The 18,719-nt window shown below is 39.6% G+C and overlaps 1 protein-coding gene across 3 annotated transcripts in view; it reads right to left on the bottom strand.

Annotated features, from left to right (window-relative positions):
• ATRNL1 (attractin like 1) overlaps window positions 1-18,719 on the bottom strand; it is a 503,197-nt gene that overhangs the window by 365,616 nt on the left and 118,862 nt on the right. For all 3 annotated transcript variants that reach the window (XM_081192831.1, XM_081192833.1, XM_081192832.1), the window contains exons 14-17: window positions 18,311-18,443; window positions 17,094-17,275; window positions 13,322-13,535; window positions 9,762-9,950 (exon numbers count right to left, since the gene is read on the bottom strand). In XM_081192831.1, coding sequence (XP_081048957.1) covers window positions 9,762-9,950; window positions 13,322-13,535; window positions 17,094-17,275; window positions 18,311-18,443 — 718 coding nt within the window. The remainder of the gene's footprint in view (window positions 1-9,761; window positions 9,951-13,321; window positions 13,536-17,093; window positions 17,276-18,310; window positions 18,444-18,719) is intronic.

Raw genomic sequence — 18,719 nt, 5'->3', positions numbered from 1 at the left:
TTTTCTCTATTGAATTTGCAGACCACCCTTTGTGCCTCAGTTTTCGAACGTTTCGGAAGGCAAACGGTCTTCCGGAACGGACTTCCGGAACGGATTACTTTCAAAAACTAAGGTACCACTGTAATGTGTTCACAATCCTTTTCATTGTGGGAAGTTTCACACATACGTGAGCTATCTCTGTTTCATATATTGTTTCAAACTATGCCCAACATTTTAAGTCATGTACTTATCATTGAAATAAGCACAAACAATCTTCTGTTATAAACTTACGGATGACAACTCCTTTCTCCCTACTATACATAGGGAAAGGCTCGGGCAAGCTTTATTGTCTCTAGCTAGAATTCCTGACAAACAGAAAGCCAGGAATAACAGACCACACACAAATATAATGAGCCATATCTGGAAACAGAGGATGCTCTTGATAAGCAGGGAATCACCTAAAATGGTGTGCCATGACATAACCGGGGAATGGGGCAACAGCGCAGTCAGTGTATATGGGCTATTTGGCTTTGCAAGGCTTCTCTGACCTGCACAATGGGCAGCAGACCTGATACTTAGTTAATAACATACAGTAATTTACATCCCATACCTTCAACATAACTTCATGTGCCCAGGGCAGCTAATAAAGTAATAAGATATAAAAAGTACAACACAAACACGTTTTTTAAATAAAATAAATAATGCTTGCATTTTCAGTTCCTAAAACAGCAACATATTTTGCCTAGTGCCAAAATGAAATGGAGAAGAAAGGCCAAGCAGGCTTCCTTGAGGATAGCATTCCAAATAGGTAGGGAGCGAGCCACTAGTCACCAACAAGATGTTAAACTTAAACTGATTTTTTAAAAACAAAAAATTGAGCAAGTTTGAATAGTAGCTGCTTTTGTGCACAGGGGACACTTTCTAGATCAATGTGCATGTTTCAGAGCCCCTCGGCGTCTGCCACAGAACAGAAGTATGCTGCAAAGGATTCAGAAACGTATTTTAGGACCACTGGGGACTGGCCATGCCTGTTGGCACTAGCCATCGTACCACATTAGGACCCAATCACTTTTGGTACACTCATCAGGGAAAAAAACAGTATACAATTTTTGCAAAAACACATTCTATCAATGGGGAGGAAATAAATTACATCCTAAAGAGGGGAAATGTTCTCAGACCAAATTGGCATGTAAAAAATCAATCATCACTACAACATGGAGCATGAATTAATAGCAGCTGACAATATAGTGAAACAACACCCCCCCCCCCAAAAAAAAAGAATCAAAGTGCAATTAAAGCTTCTATGTTGTGGGTAATGTGCACCACACTAAAGGCTGATTAGGATGTTTATTTTCAGTACCAATTCTAAAAGATGCAAAGAAGGAAGAAAGAGAAGGAACCTGACCTATGCTTTTAGCGTCATTTGAAGGGTCACATAGATTTGAGCAAAAATATCATACTGACCACTAGAAGATACTCAACAGGATACATGTGTGTCTGTGGACACTCCCCACACTTCAGAACTAGGAGAAATCTACCCATTAAGTTACTCATATTTGTCTGTTGCAACATGATGATTTTCTTCTTTATTAATGTAAATCATTTTAAGAATCAAGGGAAGCCTATCCTTCCATGTCTAGCATGGGTTCTGTTAGTTGACACATGTATGAATTTCAGTATTGTGCTTCACACTTGCCAAGAACATTTAGGTTCTCTGACGATCACCGTTAATGCTCTAAGTCAGTGGTGTCCAAACTTTTTTCAAAGGGCCAGATTTGATAAAGTGAACATGTTGAGCTTTTTTTAGGATTTTACCTCAAATTTGTTGCGCTTTCTTAAGGATCGACAAACTTATTCCTTGGGGGGGGGATGTCCCCCTGAAAGTTGTTGCTCACTGAGGGTTAAATAAGCAGGCAAGAAACCCGCAGGCAGGTGGGAGAGTGAGCCGCATGGGAGAGCGAGCTGAACACTGGGCACACAGCGGCCACGATAGAGAGCCGCACACAGGGCGCCTACACAAGCCGGCCAGCGGCCAGAAAACAGTACAGGGCACATGTGCAAGCCGGCTGGTGGGAGATTCCAAGGGTCAATGCTGGAGAACTGCAGCTCTCCATTGATGCATTGGGTCCTGGGCAGAACAAGCCAAGCAGCAGGTGCTCGGGGGCCGCAACAGATTCATTTCTCAGAATTGCTTGGGGGGCGGATTAAATCAACCAGGGGGCCAGATTTGGCCCCCAGGCCGGACTTTGGACATGCCTGGTCTAAGTCAGTACTAGTAAGAAAGCAGGCTCAGACAGAATTTGCCTACAAAACAATCACCTGTGGAACATTAATTTCCAATTTATTAAAAGGCCGTATGAGCTTCTACATATCAGACTTTAGTTATGACTTTGATGAAGGGGGATACATAGAATAAAACAAAAGTGAGTTAAAGAATCTTCTACTAATGGCAATGTAAAGGAGAAGAGCAATTGGAAGGCCTTGGTCATGAAGAACCTTTTGGAACTTAATGCAGACTGTTACCATTAATAATTCTGGCTGGTGCAGCTTATGCCAAAGCATAACCTGTTAAGAAATATGATAGCATTATGTATTTTATCTCAAACACCATCATAAACCTCACTGTCTTGGAACTTCAGAAGATCATACACCCTTCAGAGCATATAAGAGGATGTGGGGGTCTGAAAAAGGAAGGAAAGGAAGATGGCAGTCCCATTTGTGCAAATGGACATCCACTGTGCAAGCGGAATGCCCCAAATAGATAACACCCTGTTTTATACTTTTCATAAAATTGACCTGTTTGAAATAAATCTGGGATATAGCCATCATGCCCTGTTGAGCTTCCCATGGACATTTTACAAGAGTTTCAAGACTAAATAGGTCTTCTGTCTCATCCAGCGGAGCTCCTTTAACGATCTTATGAATTCTTAATGAACTCAGTATTTTATATATTACCATTTTTAGATTATGTAAATGGTTCTTCAATGAATATTTTAGACTATGAATAACATATGTAATTTTATATTAGGTAACATGGCTAGTATAACTGATATTATGGTTAATACAATTTGTATTGCATATAATACATGCTATTCTTGTATTTAGACTGTTGTAACATAGTTTTGATGCACTATGGGCACAATGGTTTTATGGAAAATGCAATACAATGTATATAAACAAACCAACTATTCTACATGTGGGCCAAAATGGTGGCATTTATATAAACCTCTGCTTCTACTTAAGTTTCTTACATTTATGATTAAAGGTTCTCTCTGGACTGCCTTCTATCAGTCTGTTATTTTTCAGATCAGAAATGATTTCATAATAATAGTACTAGCATACGAGCCATTTGCAGTTACAGATTTAAGAAAGTTTCTTCGTTCTTATTATAGCACATTTTTAATAGAAAATATTTCTATTAAAACACATCACTCTTGTTGACCCTGGATTTATATTACCAGTATTGACATTAAGAGAACACAATGCCCTCCAGAACAGCAGGGATGCTAAACCATAGTGCAGAAACAATAAACAGTAGAATGGTAGCATCCTGTCCTGCTATTAAAGGAAAGCATTAACAAAAATTACGGATGCTGTAGCAGCATTCACTCCTTTAGAAGGAAAACCTAAGGAGATAACTACATATTTCTTGGCAGTCATCCACTGTTTTCCCCATAATACCACAGTGCTCTTTGGAATGCTAATATATCTGATGAAGTAGAAAATTCTTGTATTGAAGTCCTTGCATAATAAACTAGTGAGTCTAGTCTGTGGCAAACCTTTTTTTGTTCTTAGACAAAATTATACATTTGTGGGGGAAAGCCTATAACTACCCCACTTTTTTAAACATGAGATCAAAATGCAGAATGCGACAGATACACAGCCCCTTTGGGATTTGAAGAATGAGCAATTGAGGGCAGGGATCTGCATGTGAAAAATATAAAGGAGAAATGGGATTGAAAGCTGGCTCTTTAAAATCCTCTTCTCTCTTCTCCCAATCCAAAGAACAGCAGAGGGTGACTTTAGCTTGCTGAACATACTACTTAATCACCACTCTAGTAAATGGTGCCATGCTACTATTGCACTTCTATACAGAACAAAAGGAGCAAACACAAGCCTTTCATACTTTGTATGTCAATGCTTTCCCACAGCATTCATGTGATACTGTAGAAATAGGATGAAATAATAAGCAGATATAATATAAACTACATAGGCACCAAGCGAAAACATTTCTCTTTAACCAGGCCTTTGGCTGATTATCATTCCATGTCCTTTCGAAGGGAGGTTATTTGATTTGTTTTTGTTCTTGCTTTTATTATGTATTTTGTGTTCTCATTTTGTATTTTGACGCTGTGAACTACTGTCCTGTGACAATAAACAATAATAATACAAAGCACAAAGAAAAAGTATGTGTTAAGTTGCTCAACTTTGGCTTACCATTACATGCATGAACCTCAGGCTCCTATATTCCCTCCACACACACCTTCCTCGGGCACAGCTGTGTGGAGATTGAAAGCCTCACTTCTTTATTCAGTTCTAAACCAAAGTTTAGGGTTATACCCCAAACCTAAATTAATCTTCACTATAGTTTACTGAAATAAACCATGACTTGGAGACAGTTTGTTCCAGTAAACTACAGCTAAGAATAAACAGTTATATGTGTTGCAGTATCTGTTAAGAAGCTACATTATACTAACTCAGACCATTGGTCCATCTAGCTTAATATTGACAAAACTGACCAGCAGTGGCTCTCCAGGATTTCAGGTTGAAGCCTCTCTGAGCCCTACCTGTAAGTGTCGGATATTGAACCTGGGAGCTTCTACATGCAAAGCAGGTACTCCACCAGCTCTGGCCCTTCCCTAGTACGTATGTGCTTGTAAATTTGTGGAATAACAATACTGGAAGCAATGGAATTAACCATCTCCCATGATGCATTTTGTTTCGGGTGTGCTTTTATATTAATCTATTTTATTTTCTTCTTAAAACAAAAGCAAAAGGAAACAACTGAACAACAGCAAGCATTCCAAAAGTAAAAACAAAAAACACCATGCATGGCAAAGTGTATCATGCACATGTCAGGTAGTTTGCTGTGTGGTTTATTAAAACTGTTTAAATGAAAGGAATATCACTAAAATTTTACCTGTGAAGCAGTCAGAATGAATGGACTGCTGCACCCTGTGGCAGATGTAACAAACATGCATCAAGTTTCCACTAATAAATCCTGTTGATTAAACCTTTGTGTAGCATGTTTTGATTTGTGATTTTCTGCCAGGGCTATATTCCATATTCTATTAAGCCCAGTTGATATGGAAACACCTGAAGCTCACTTCCAGTATTTAGCATGTTCCTGTTCTGCAAGTGCTAATTAAAACACAATTAGTTTTTTGTTTTTTAATTCTCTGTGTTTTATAAAACAATTAAGGCCAGGCAAGGCTGTACAACTTTTTTGGGCAATGTTAGATAATGTAATAACTTAAGGCGGCCAATAAGGGACAATGCCACCACATGTGGAAAAATTGTACCTCTCATTGCACTTCCTCCATCATAGGGGCTTCACAATACTATTTATATAATGTATCCTAACTGGCATCATATATAATCAATATATTACACACTCTGCCCGAGATACCATTAACAATAGCATAGCTACTTCTTGGGTACAAATGAGTGGTCTGAACATCAAAGAATAATCATTTTTAGCGATGGTTATAGCCACATATCTAGCTTTGAAAGAGCCTACTGCCAGTATTTGAGTTCCAAAACAAAAATGGTTAAGGACTTTAGTGATGAATTAGTAATATCATTATTTTATTTATTACATTTGTATACCACCCTTCATCTGAATATCTCAGGGTAGTTCACAACTGAAAAATACAAAATGAGAAAACAAAACACATAATGAAGCAGAAAAAACCCAATAACCCCTACACACAAACACACACACACACACACAGGTCATAGAATCATAGAATCATAGAATTGGAATAGACCACAAGGGCCATCGAGTCCAACCCCCTGCCAAGCAGGAAACACCATCAGAGCACTCCTGACATATGGTTGTCAAGCCTCTGCTTAAAGACCTCCAAAGTAGGAGACTCCACCACACTCCTTGGCAGCAATTCCACTATCAAACAGCTCTTACTGTCAGGAAGTTCTTCCTAATGTTTAGGTGGAATCTTCTTTCTTGTAGTTTGGATCCATTGCTCCGTGTCCGCTTCTCTGGAGCAGCAGTAAACAACCTTTCTCCCTCCTCTATATGACATCCTTTTATATATTTGAACATGGCTATCATATCGCCACTTAACCTCCTCTTCTCCAGGCTAAACATGCCCAGCTCCCTTAGCCGTTCCTCATAAGGCATCGTTTCCAGGCCTTTGACCATTTTAGTTGCCCTCCTCTGGACATGTTCCAGTTTGTCAGTGTCCTTCTTGAACTGTGGTGCCCAGAACTGGACACAGTACTCCAGGTGAGGTCTGACCAGAGCAGAATACAGTGGCACTATTACTTCCCTTGATCTAGATGCTATACTCCTATTGATGCAGCCCAGAATTGCATTGGTTTTTTAGCTGCCGCGTCACACTGTTGGCTCATGTCAAGTTTGTGGTCCACCAAGACTCCTAGATCCTTTTCACATGTACTGCTCTCAAGCCAGGTGTCACCCATCTTGTATTTGTGCCTCTCATTTTTTTTGCCCAAGTGCAATACTTTACATTTCTCCCTGTTAAAGTTCATCTTGTTTGTTTTGGCCCAGTTCTCTAATCTGTCAAGGTCATTTTGAAGTGTGATCCTGTCCTCTGGGGTGTTAGCCACCCCTCCCAGTTTGTTGTCATCTGCAAATTTGATCAGGATGCCCTTGAGTCCATCATTCAAGTCGTTGATAAAGATGTTGAATAAGACCGGGCCCAAGACAGAACCCTGTGGCACCCCACTAGTCACTCTTCTCCAGGATGAAGAGGAACCATTGATGAGCACCCTTTGGGTTCGGTCAGTCAGCCAGTTACAAATCCACTGAGTGGTAGCATAGTCAAGACCGCATTTTACCAGCTTCTTTACAAGAATATCATGGGGCACCTTGTTGAATGCCTTGCTGAAATCAAGGTAGGCTACATCCACTGCATTCCCTTCATCTACCAGGCTTGTAATTATAGAAGGTTTATCAGCCAAATGCCTGGTTGAAGAAAAAACATTTTCACATGGTGCCTAAAGAAATGTAATGAAGGACCCCAGCAAGCCTCCCTGGGGAGACAGTTCCACAAACAACAGAAACACTTGTTCTTGTGTTGCCACCCTCCAGACCGCTCATGGAACAGGCACATGAAGAAGGGCCTCAGATGATGATTGCCAGATCTGAGTCAATTCATATGGAAGACTTGTAGTGGTTTTCTTGCAGTAGTATACCATCTGGGATTTCCTGCTTTATTAGTCTCCACCCTTGCATGTTTCATAATACTGAGGAACCCTTTCCTGCATTTATAAGGCAGCCATAAGTATATTCCCCAGGAATAAATGTTCTCAAAGCTTCACATTTTTATTGTGACTTAATTGCCTTCAATAAGTAAATGTTTTATTTTCCTTCTTAGCTGTGAAAATGAATATGAAAATGTATTCACAGCTATGAAAATATATAAATAGTCTCATTCACACAGTTTATGTGGAAAATTTGCTCTTACACACTGACATTTATGGTGTTATCAAATACCTACTGCAGTCTTTAATCAAATATACTGCTATGAAAAATGACACAAAGTTCTCCCCACTCTTACTAGATAGACAGACATTTTTTGTGCAAATGAGCAAGACTTAAAAAAAATCGTTTATGAAATGTTTGTTTCAGATGCAAGTCATAGGAAAAATGTGTTTTACAGTTTTGTTTTTGTTTTCTTTGCTCTCAAACTTTAAATAGCTAGGTTCTGATAAAATGTCTTATGGAAATTTAATTTTTTGTATTGGCTGGATAGAAAATACAATTTCAGAGAGAGCTTCTTCCATATGATATTGAACTGACATGCAAGAAATCCCATTAGGTTTACTTAATATAAAATGTTATAGACCTGCCTCAAATGACAACTAAATTAAACATAGTTTTTTGCTGTTCTTCTTGCATGCAAGAAAGTTGGATGGCCTTCAACTAAATACACAGAAAGGTCTTTTAAATATAGAGCTTAACTCAGCATACACACACCCCAGAAAATTCCAAGACACAAAAACAAGGCTTATATGCCATGTGCAACTTGATTTCTACAAAGATATAAGTTTGTCAGGTAGCTCTGCAGAGTTTTGACAAACGTAGAAGCTGCAGTGGGATCTTCCTTACTCGGCTCGATAACAGTGAACTTGTGTCAGGCACGTGACCAATCATACCAGAATACAGACTAAGAGAGAAGGGGGTCTTCTCCAGCTCAGGACTCCTAACTTTAATGGTTGAAGCTGAAAATTGGGTTGGTAGTCAGTAAAGGAAGCAAAAGGGGGTACCTTGTGAACCACGTAAGATAGGTCCAATGGCATCTAGGCCATATGACATTATTCATGCATGTTACAAGCAGATGCCTCTGTATTTCCATTTAGGTCAAGCAAAACCAACCCACTTCTCCCACTCAGAAACTAGATGTATCATTAGTTAAGGGTTGACCAGGCAAGGACAAAACTCCAGTTTCTTTGTAATTCTATTAAGCCTATCCAATCCATGAGCTCTGTACTGTCTGCTCATTGCCAAAAGCCAATGTTTTGCAGCTTTGTTTCCTTCCTCAGCTGATGTGAGGTATGACACCTGAACACTTAGCTCCCTAGCTTATACCATAGCTTATACCGTAGTCTCAGAACACAGTTCAGGCCACCGAATAGCCAACACATTTACTGAAGAATGTCAGATTGACGTGATTGGCCCTGGAGTGGTCTAACTTTGCTTTGCTACCAAAGCTATCCCTGGTTTACAGGTAGTTGGGATGGAGAAAAAAGAAGAACAAGATTACTGGAGCATAGACAGAGTACAACTATGCATTTGCTTTACTAGAACACTAATTAAAAATGATTGATGAAACATTCCAGAGTGGCTAGTGGTTAGAAAATAAAGTTCCTATTGACCATTGGTCTGCCCCTAGAGCAGTCTTTCTCAACCTTAGGTCCTCAGATGTTCTTGAACAACAGCTCCCATAATCCCTGACAACTGGCCATGTTGGCTAGGAATGATGGGAACTGTAGTCCAACAACATCTAGGGACCCAAGGTTGAGAAAGGTTGACCTAGACAGTATCACCATCCTGCTAGTGGTTCCCCAAGATCTCAAGCAGAGGTCATTCTAAGCCTGTTACCCTACTAAACAGAAATGTGGGGAATGAATTTTGGAGCTCCTACATACAAACCTATAAGTTTTCACCTAGGAGTATGGCTAAAAGAATGATCAGTTCAATTTTCAGCATAATTACAGACTCAGTAAGTAGCCAAAGGAAACTGCAAACTCCATTGTTTTATGGGCAAAATGGCATCACCCACAAACAAGAGGGAGGAATCAGCAGACATGGCAGAATTCCAAAGTTTGCAACTTTCGAGTGCGTACACAGTCCCATGTGGATTGAATATGCTTAGTCGCAACAGAATGCTTGCTAACCTGGGTGCGGGGGGCGGGGCAACATGAAAATTGGTAAAGAGAATGAAAAGACTTAGCTAGAACCTGGAACAGGAGCAATCCACAATGCAACGTTTTCTAGCAGGTCCTGCTTGTTATATAAGTTTTGTACTTCAACTCATTACCATAATTAGCAATCTTCATTTCACAAAAATACTTACGAGAACAGGTGGTAGTCTGCCACTCTAGACACTGCCCATATGGAAAGGAGATTATGTAGGCATTTGAATCAACACATCGCTTTGTGCTGCTACACCACATGCACTCCATGCCACTGCTTGTGCAGTTTGAACACGTCGTCCTTAAGGAACATGGCTTTTTGCAGGGCCTTGCATTTTGATTTGGACTAACTGAAGGAGAAAGAAAGTGAAAGTAGAATTTCAGTATTTTCCCCAAACTCATGTTATATGAGTATATATGATACTACACAAATATTTTTCCTTTGCTTTATTCAGGAATGCTTTCACTTTGCTACATGTAGGGTCTTGCTCTTTGTGTTTTGTTTAGGGTCTTTTGGCTGCATTTATAATAATTCACACTGTTCCTTCTACAATCTGGGCTGCATTTTTTTCAAGGAAAAATATAATATACAAGCCATTATCCTTTTCTTCAGTTATTAGTATATGTGACATAGTAAGCCATACACATATTGTAAACCTTGACTGTGTATACTTGAATAGGTACAGTGAGGCATGACCTTTTGGTTCTACTGCATTTGTTAAATAGTGCATAAGCAATAGCTATTTACTTCACTGGTGATACATTCTCCCTTAAACAGTGTGCATTTTGTCTAAAAGTATGATTTGTCAAGTGAACATCTGCCCCCTGCTGTATATATTTGCAGTCGCTAAAAATTCAAAAACAAGAGAAACATTTTTTTAAACATAAAAGAGAATATTTTTCAGCACAGGATGCATTCTGTCTCGCTTAGAATCATGCATTGCTCAGGAAACTGAATCAACTAGTTATATAAAACAGAGAGGTAGAAATGAACTATATATATATGTTTTGCTGTCAAACAAATGAAGTATGAGAACAGAGTAATTCCCAATTACATACTGCCCACAGAAGCATACCTTTTATTATTAATGCACAGCAGTCTATATCCTTAACCACCTGATGAATTACCTAATGTTTTATACATGACAAACATTATTCCAGTTTTCTGGAAGGCAACATTCCAAAATAAAAAGAGAAAGGATCTTGCAAATTGTTCCACTGTTTTGAAATCTGAGTTTATTAGCAATTGCTTTATAATAAAACTAAGAAAGGCAGCAAAGATTCTCGAAACAGCATAAAATTTGCAAGAGAAAAAAATTGGCGACTGCAAAGAGTTCTATGCTTCAAAAAGCATCTAACATCCACACTTAAATTGTCGTTCCTGTCTTTTTACAGGAAAAAAAACAAGATCACAGCATCTATTGTTCCAAAATGCAGACAGTTATATCCAGAGAATCAATATCATGAAACAAAAAATGCAGTAACTTTATGATAGCTTCATCATTTTCGGTAGTACAAATGTGTGCATAAGTAAGCAAACAATTTGTAGAATTCATGTTTTATTTATGATATTTAGTAGTTTCCATGACAAGCTCCTTTTTTATATGTGAGAGCATAGGAAAGAAAATTATGTAAATCATCCAACTGTGTTGCTTTAAACTTCAATTTTTTATAGTACTATTTTAACAGCAAACTACTCCTAATGGACTCACACAATCACCTGTAACCATGCTGAATTTAGGGTTTGATAGCATAAAATGCATATGACTGTTTACCATCATGGTTTTAGATGTCAATCACATTCAAATCTAGTGTATAGAGAACATATTCCTATGATGTTTCCCTTTATAGGATATATTTATGCCAAACAACTGTGGCTCCTCATTCCCAAAACAGAAGAGTTGATCTATTTCTGTTTGATCTTCTCTATTCTAAAGCATCATACCTCCATCTAATGACAGTATAGAGGCTCAGTCCTTTCTACCAAGCTTCAAAAAAAATCTTTAAAATAGATTTATCCAAAAGCCACTTTTCAATATTGCAAAAGAAATCTAAATATAGCAACCCTAGTTATATGAAACTCTGTTCATATACTCATGGAGCTGGTGTAACAGCTGCAGCAAAATTAGCTGTTCTAAAAGGTTTCAAGAGAGACTCTCCTCCACGAAGGGGAGGGGAGGGGTTGTGGTCGGGGCTCGAGCTCCGGCTAGCAGGGGGCGTGGCCCCCTGCTGCCCACTCACCTGGCTGGCGCTCACGCCCGCCCGGTGGCCATCCAACCGGGGGCCACGGTGGGGGCGTGTTCAGCAGCATTTTGCTGCAGCGCCAGCCTTCGCCCGGCCTCATTCTTCCTGCCTTCGCCCCTCACGAGTCACCCACCCTCCACTCCCTTTAGTTAGGGCTCAGGTTTTTCGGCCTTGCTATGGACCTTAGGTTGGTCGCCCTGGTTGGCTGGGGGGCCTGGTAGGAGTTTTTCCATTTGGCACTAGGCTAATTGGTTTTTTCGCCTACCTCGTAGCAATCGTCACAACTTTTTTCTTTTTTGTGGTATTGGGGGTAGGTTAGGCATTGGAATAATGTGTTGCGCTGTGTGGAAGTGCTAGGTGTGGCCATCGCCTATGCCTTCAATTTTTAGGGGTATTCCGTTAAAGGAATCTGGGGGTCGTGTATTCCGTCCGATGCCTGCTTGGCGGGAGGCCTTGGCACGACCCTCGGTGACAGCAGGGGTGAGCCTATAGTCGTATCAGCATCGACAGGCTCCACCTACTGGTGAAGAACCCAATTGTTTCGATCCAATGCCTAAGCCAATACCGTTTCAAATGCTGTAACCAATAAAGTTGTGGCCTTTCTCTAGCCCATAAACCTTATATCACGTGTCCTTGTGTCTTCATTTCACTTCACCGGGGTCGGGTCCTCGAACCACAAATGAATTTTATCCCTCAAGAGAAAGAACGTTTAATGTTTGCAGGTAGTGTAAGTGAAGTGATATGGAAAACTGCCTTATTTCTGCCATATCTATCCATTTAAAACATTTTTAGAGTTAACTAACAACTTACACTGCCAAGGTATCTCACTATAAGACTTTCCACTGCAATTTATTTATTTTTTGTTAAAAGATGAAACATAATCCACTTAAACTTATTTGTGGTAAGGTTAATAAACTTAAAATGAATATTCTGCTATGGATAATATATGTGTTACAAGACATCTTTTATGTATTCCCCAACTATTTTCAAAAGATTAGTAGGTATTTTGGAAATTATTTGGGATAATCCTTCTCCTTACTTCTCACTTAATAAAATTCAGCTGCCAGTATCGGAAGGAGGATTAAATTTTCCAGACATTAATTTATTCCATAAAGCATACATTTTAGCGGGCATTAAAACTAAACTCATGCCTGTTGTTTTTAAATGCTTATTGGAACTTTGTAAAGCACATGTTCAGAAACTCAGAAAGTATGGATTAGGGAATTAGAATGTGCTATGCAAACTGAACAATGGAAAAGTGCTTTCAAATCTATATGAAACGTTTCTCTGGATTGAGAGACTCCCCATTCTCAGATTAAGAAGCTATGGATTCAAAGACTATCTCAGACTAGGAGGAGACTGTTCTCTCTGAACCAACCTTTCTTCCAACATTCATTATGCACATACTGTACTAAAGAAAACATGCTGGAGCAAATTGTTCCAAAAATAATATTTGCAATATGGTAAGCTCTCTTACCAACAGGTTTCTCACATACGAGGCCATCGGCCATAGCCGTACATGGATTTGCTTTCAGACCAGCAACCTCTGCCCTTTCAAGATAGGCACAGAATCCAGAGTCATTTGGTTCTCCAGGAAGCCACTGCAATGTTGTGTTCGTAAAGGGAGACATATCATCCCATCCCCAATAGGAGATGTTGATCTTCCGTAGCCCAACCCAGGGTGATATTTTCTGTGAAGGATGAAAAGGGGAACCACATGAATCAGTAGCGTTGCTTTCTCTCCTCAGCACTCATCAATTCTTTTGTATTGTTTCAAATACATTTGTGGTGGTTTCTCCAACCATTTGTGCGTATGTGGAACATATTTTATCCTGTGTATTAGGTCTTCCTAAAAAAATGCTGCAGTGTATAAACCTTCTATTCTCTTAAAGTGAACTCTGCTCTAAACCCAAGATTAAACTCTTCATTCCACTTTCACAAAGTCTCAGATATACAGTATATGTGCCTTCCATTTGTAAGATTACATAGAACGAGTACAAGGACAAAGCATTCCACTTAGATAAGCAAGGGAGGTTCCACTAGGCAAGATGGAAGGCCAGTGCCTAAACCTCACAGTCCCATGACTTCTAGTTGCTAAAACAAACATGCTTATACAGAACACCAGGACATTAGTGGTCCAGATTGTACACACAAGAACATGGGGGAACAAGTACTGCCTCTACATTGGTAAGAATTTTCCGAAGAGAAAGGAGAGCACAGGTCACCAGGCCCTGGATGTTGAACCATTTGTTCATTGGTACTGTGTTGGCTAGCGGGAAGGTAAACGGCGTTCCGTGTGCTGCGCTGGCTCGCCAGATGCAGCTTGTCACGCTGGCCACATGACCCGGAAGTGTCTGCGGACGGCGCTGGCTCCCGGCCTATAGAGTGAGATGAGCGCACAACCCTAGAGTCTGGCAAGACTGGCCCGTACGGGCAGGGGTACCTTTACCTTTTTACTGTGTTGGCTAAATTATCTGCTCTGCTGTATCCTTCTTTGAAGGGGCATAATTGGAGGATAAGAATAAGATTACAGAAGCTGAACAAATATTGCAATGCAACACGATCCACTGTAAATAAGTGTCTCTTGATAAAATCCTATCTTCCAGTATACAAACACTCACTAGTTAAGAATGTAGGGTGACATGAATCACATAGCCATATATTCAGAATGTGTACGAGAGGAGCTAGGTTGAGTCTTGTGAACTGTTCAGTCATGATCCTTGTCTTTAGGCTGAACTAGGTGTAGGAAACCCTTCGCCCTCCAGATGTTGCAGAACTAGAACTCGTTATCATTCCTGGCCACTGGCCATGCCTGATAGCACTCACATAAGTTGTAGTTCAGCAACATCAGGAGGGCTGAAAGGTTCTCCACTTCTTGTTTAGGCAGCCCCTGAAAGTCTTTTCATTCCACAAGGCTTTTCATATATAACTTTTATATTGGCTTTTAATTCAACTCTTTGTTGTAAAGGTAAAGGGACCCCTGACCATTAGGTCCAGTCGTGACCAACTCTGGGGTTGCGGCGCTCATCTCGCTTTATTGGCCGAGGGAGCTGGTGTACAGCTTCCAGGTCATGTGGCCAGCATGACTAAGCCGCTTCTGGCGAACCAGAGCAGCGCACGGAAATGCCGTTTAGCTTCCCGACGGAGCGGTACCTATTTATCTACTTGCACTTTGACGTGCTTTCGAACTGCTAGGTTGGCAGGAGCAGCGACCGAGCAACGGGAGCTCAGAACCGCCGACCTTCTGATCGGCAAGTCCTAGGCTCTGTGGTTTAACCCACAGCGCCACCTACGTCCCTAGATCACAACTTTGGAAGGATGGAGAAAATGAGGGGTAGTCTGGAATATGAGCATGATAACCTAGGTATGGTAATCTCCAAGGTTATCACATACAAGAGAGGGAGGAAATGAAGTAAGTGGTGTCAGCCCTGTAGTTCTGACATTACTACTTTGCTGAGAGGTGGTTTCTAATTCTATGGATGAGAGGCTGCGTGAGTGAATGACATTAGAGGTATGCAGAAGACACAGTGCAGTTACATAAATTTTATAAATAATAATAATCCAAGCATTTAACTGATGTAGTATTCTTTCCTAAATAAAAAAATCAATCAGTCAGATGTACATTTATATTCTTATTTTCAAATAGTTTATATTAATCCAAAAAACTTTTATTTTACAAAAATCATTGCTTTAAATATGAAAAGGTTTTAAGACTCAAACAAGCACAAATATTTCAGATTAGCAGACATTTCTCAGCTGTTCTGCCTACATTTGTGAACCTTACTAAACTATCTGTAACAAAGAAGTCATCTGAAATGAAATCGTATGTCCTAAATCATTATGATTCGAGCCTGAAAGAGCAGGCATATGAAGGGAAATCAAGGGAAATCTCAGCAAGCTTCTCTGGCAACTGATAGCACATTCAAAATGACTTACACACAATAAATGGAATGGGACGGATAGAGAGATAGGAATGAAAGAGAAATTACTTTTTTGGAGGGGGGAAAACAGAAGCGAGATAAAGCATAAATCACTGTAACATTTCATTAGAAGTTTTTGATAAGTAAATAATCATTTGACCCAAAATACCTCCTTAAAGTGCATGGATTTGTCTACCTGTAGTGTATACTGCAAGTGACTTATCTCAAATTTATATAGCTTAGGTGTCTCAACACATAATTCATTTGAATAAAGGTATGTTTGGAACGGTGTCACCTTCAGAAATTTCAGAAAATGAAAACAACCATTTCTCCAGTTACCAAACTTGTCAAAACGACAGGCTGTCATCAGTGGTATTCTCAGATTTATGAGGCTTCTTTTACCATTTCATCTAGAGACGTGTGTCTGTATATATGTGTGTGAACATATGTGTGTGCAAACCTACATTAAGGCAAGTCAAAACAAAACTGTCCACAAATCTTGCCACTGCATTCTTAGGTGTTGAACTTCGGGAACTAGTCTGCTTATTTTCAGAAGAAGATACAATGGATCAGAAGGAGAGTGCTAGGAGCTGCCAGATCTGTGTGAACCTCCCCCATGTGTTAAAACACTGGATCCTTCTGAGAAAAGGAAATGTGCTTGTTTCCAATTCTAGCTAAGCCTTGCTCAAGCAACACGATCTGAGTTCTGGTGTCTTCCTAAATCATTGGTTATTCTATGGTCCTCACTTCTGAACTGCTTTGCAAACCTGCGTGCAGGTTAGCCCTTCGATCTGGTGTTTTCTTTGTGCTTGTTAACTGGTCCCATCAACAGGCTTTTCCTTAGAGTGGGCACTTGTGCATTTGCAATAAAGCGGGAATGCGTAACACAAAAAGCTCAAAACGAAAGCAAAATATTTGCATAAAATTTGGCTATGCTCATTTATATGAAGAGATATACATTTAGAAATAATTACTATCCCAAGAGATCCTGTAGGCAGAATCACCACCGTGTGCACTACAGCAAATGCTTCTGAAATGTACTGTATTTTTCCGTGTATAAGATGAGGTTTTTTTACTTAAAAATTATGTAAAAAAAACTGGGGCCGTCTTATACATAGATAGTGCATTGGGTGGACTGGGGGGCGTGTTATACACGGAAAAATACAGTATATTGATTTCATCAATTTAATTAATAAAACCAATCATTAACCTACATTTATTTATTTATTTATTCATTTCATTTATAGCCGCTTGATTGTAAAAAAAAAAAAATTATTAGAGCAATTTACAAAAACATTCGCATATATGCATATTAGACACTCGGGTTACCTGGAGGGTATATTTCTGTATTTCATCCAAAACGAACTCAACTTCTTTTGATGTTGTTAATGAAGCAAGGATGCCATGTAAGCCATAGCAGTAAAGTCTCGCGTTGTCATAGTTTTCACGACTAGAGTTTATACGAAGGCAGGCATCTCCAACATGATTCCATCCTTCTCCACACAGATGAGCTAGTAAAGAGTTACACAAGCTTAAAGTAGTTGTGAAAGAAAAAAACATCACATTTAGAACTAGGCTTTAGAATTATCTTTTCAGAACACAGTTCACCTAAAAGGCACATCACCTACATATTCAGCTAGAATCGTGGTTCCCAACGTGGAGCACAAGCCCCAAAGGGGGGCAATTTGATTTTTAAGGGGGGGGCAATTCGAGAATGAGTTATTAACAGTTAATGGCCTTTTAGGCTTCCTCCATGTGAACAGGAGTTCACTTTTTGAATAATAGTAATCATATGTCACAAGGAGGGGGGGGGCAATCAGGATTTTAGAGATGCTTGGTGGGGCATGGCCAAAAAAAAGGTTGGGAACCACTGAGCTAGAACCAGGGTATGACTTCCATGGATGGAAGGGCTCCTTCTGTTCACAAAAGCAACCAAGATCCAGCAGAGGCTCCCTGCTCAAGGAGGACGGTAGGGGATTTTTTACCATTCTCCCTTCCTGCATCACCCCTCATGCTCCCCCAGGTGATCCCCCCAAAAAACTTTCTTGAGCACAGGGATCTGTGGGAGGAACATTCAACAAAAAGCACCTCATCCCCTATACACTTCCTCCAGAGTAAAACAGGAGGTCATGGCAACAAATGCTTTACATTAGAATAGCCTAACAGAACTAGCATTTTCAATCGGTGAAGTAAAAGTACAATAATAGGAGCACAGTGTGATATACAATGGGTTACTGCCAAATCTCAGGAAAATAAGGTTTGTGATTTGTGCAAGATTATTTGCAATACTACATTTTGCATCAACATGAAGGTGGCATGTGAATACCATAGCAAACTATATAGAAATAAAATATTATCTAGAAGAACACAGCTAAAGTTGTGCATATTCCTTGTCATTTTGGATGGATTACACCTAGTAGTCAAGGCTATAGTTCTCTGTGTTGAATTTTGAAAAGTCTGCATTCCTAACACGGATCTGAAATTTCTTCCCCTTTTACCCAATAATGCTTTAAAAATTCTTTTCAAACACATTATTTCCCCTTTACCTGGTAATGCTTGGCATTCTTGCTGTCGTTGGTCCCACTGGCAGTTGAGGTTTAGTGAACAACTTTTACAGCTTGTCAGCTTATTACAGATCTGTTCATTTCTTACATGACATTTGGTGTAGTTTTTCACAGACTAGAATATAAGCACACATACATACCATGTCAATTCTCAGAATGGAGAAAGCTTAAAAATTCTGAAGGAACTGACTGACCTAAACATACGAGTAATAGGAAGGTAAATGTTAATAGAGTTAAAGTCATGGCACTTACCCATTTTTTTTAAAGAAAAGAAGGTAAATAATACATTGCAACCATTTTCTAAATTTTAAAATTCATCATTTAAAAATAGTCCTGAAAAAATAATTGAACAATAAAGTCTAATATTAATGAAAACAAGCTTTTAAAAGAC

Source organism: Podarcis bocagei, assembly GCF_964188305.1.
Source record: "Podarcis bocagei genome assembly, chromosome: 4".
NCBI classification, from domain to species: domain Eukaryota; kingdom Metazoa; phylum Chordata; class Lepidosauria; order Squamata; family Lacertidae; genus Podarcis; species Podarcis bocagei.
This window is presented reverse-complemented; position numbering and strand designations above follow the sequence as displayed.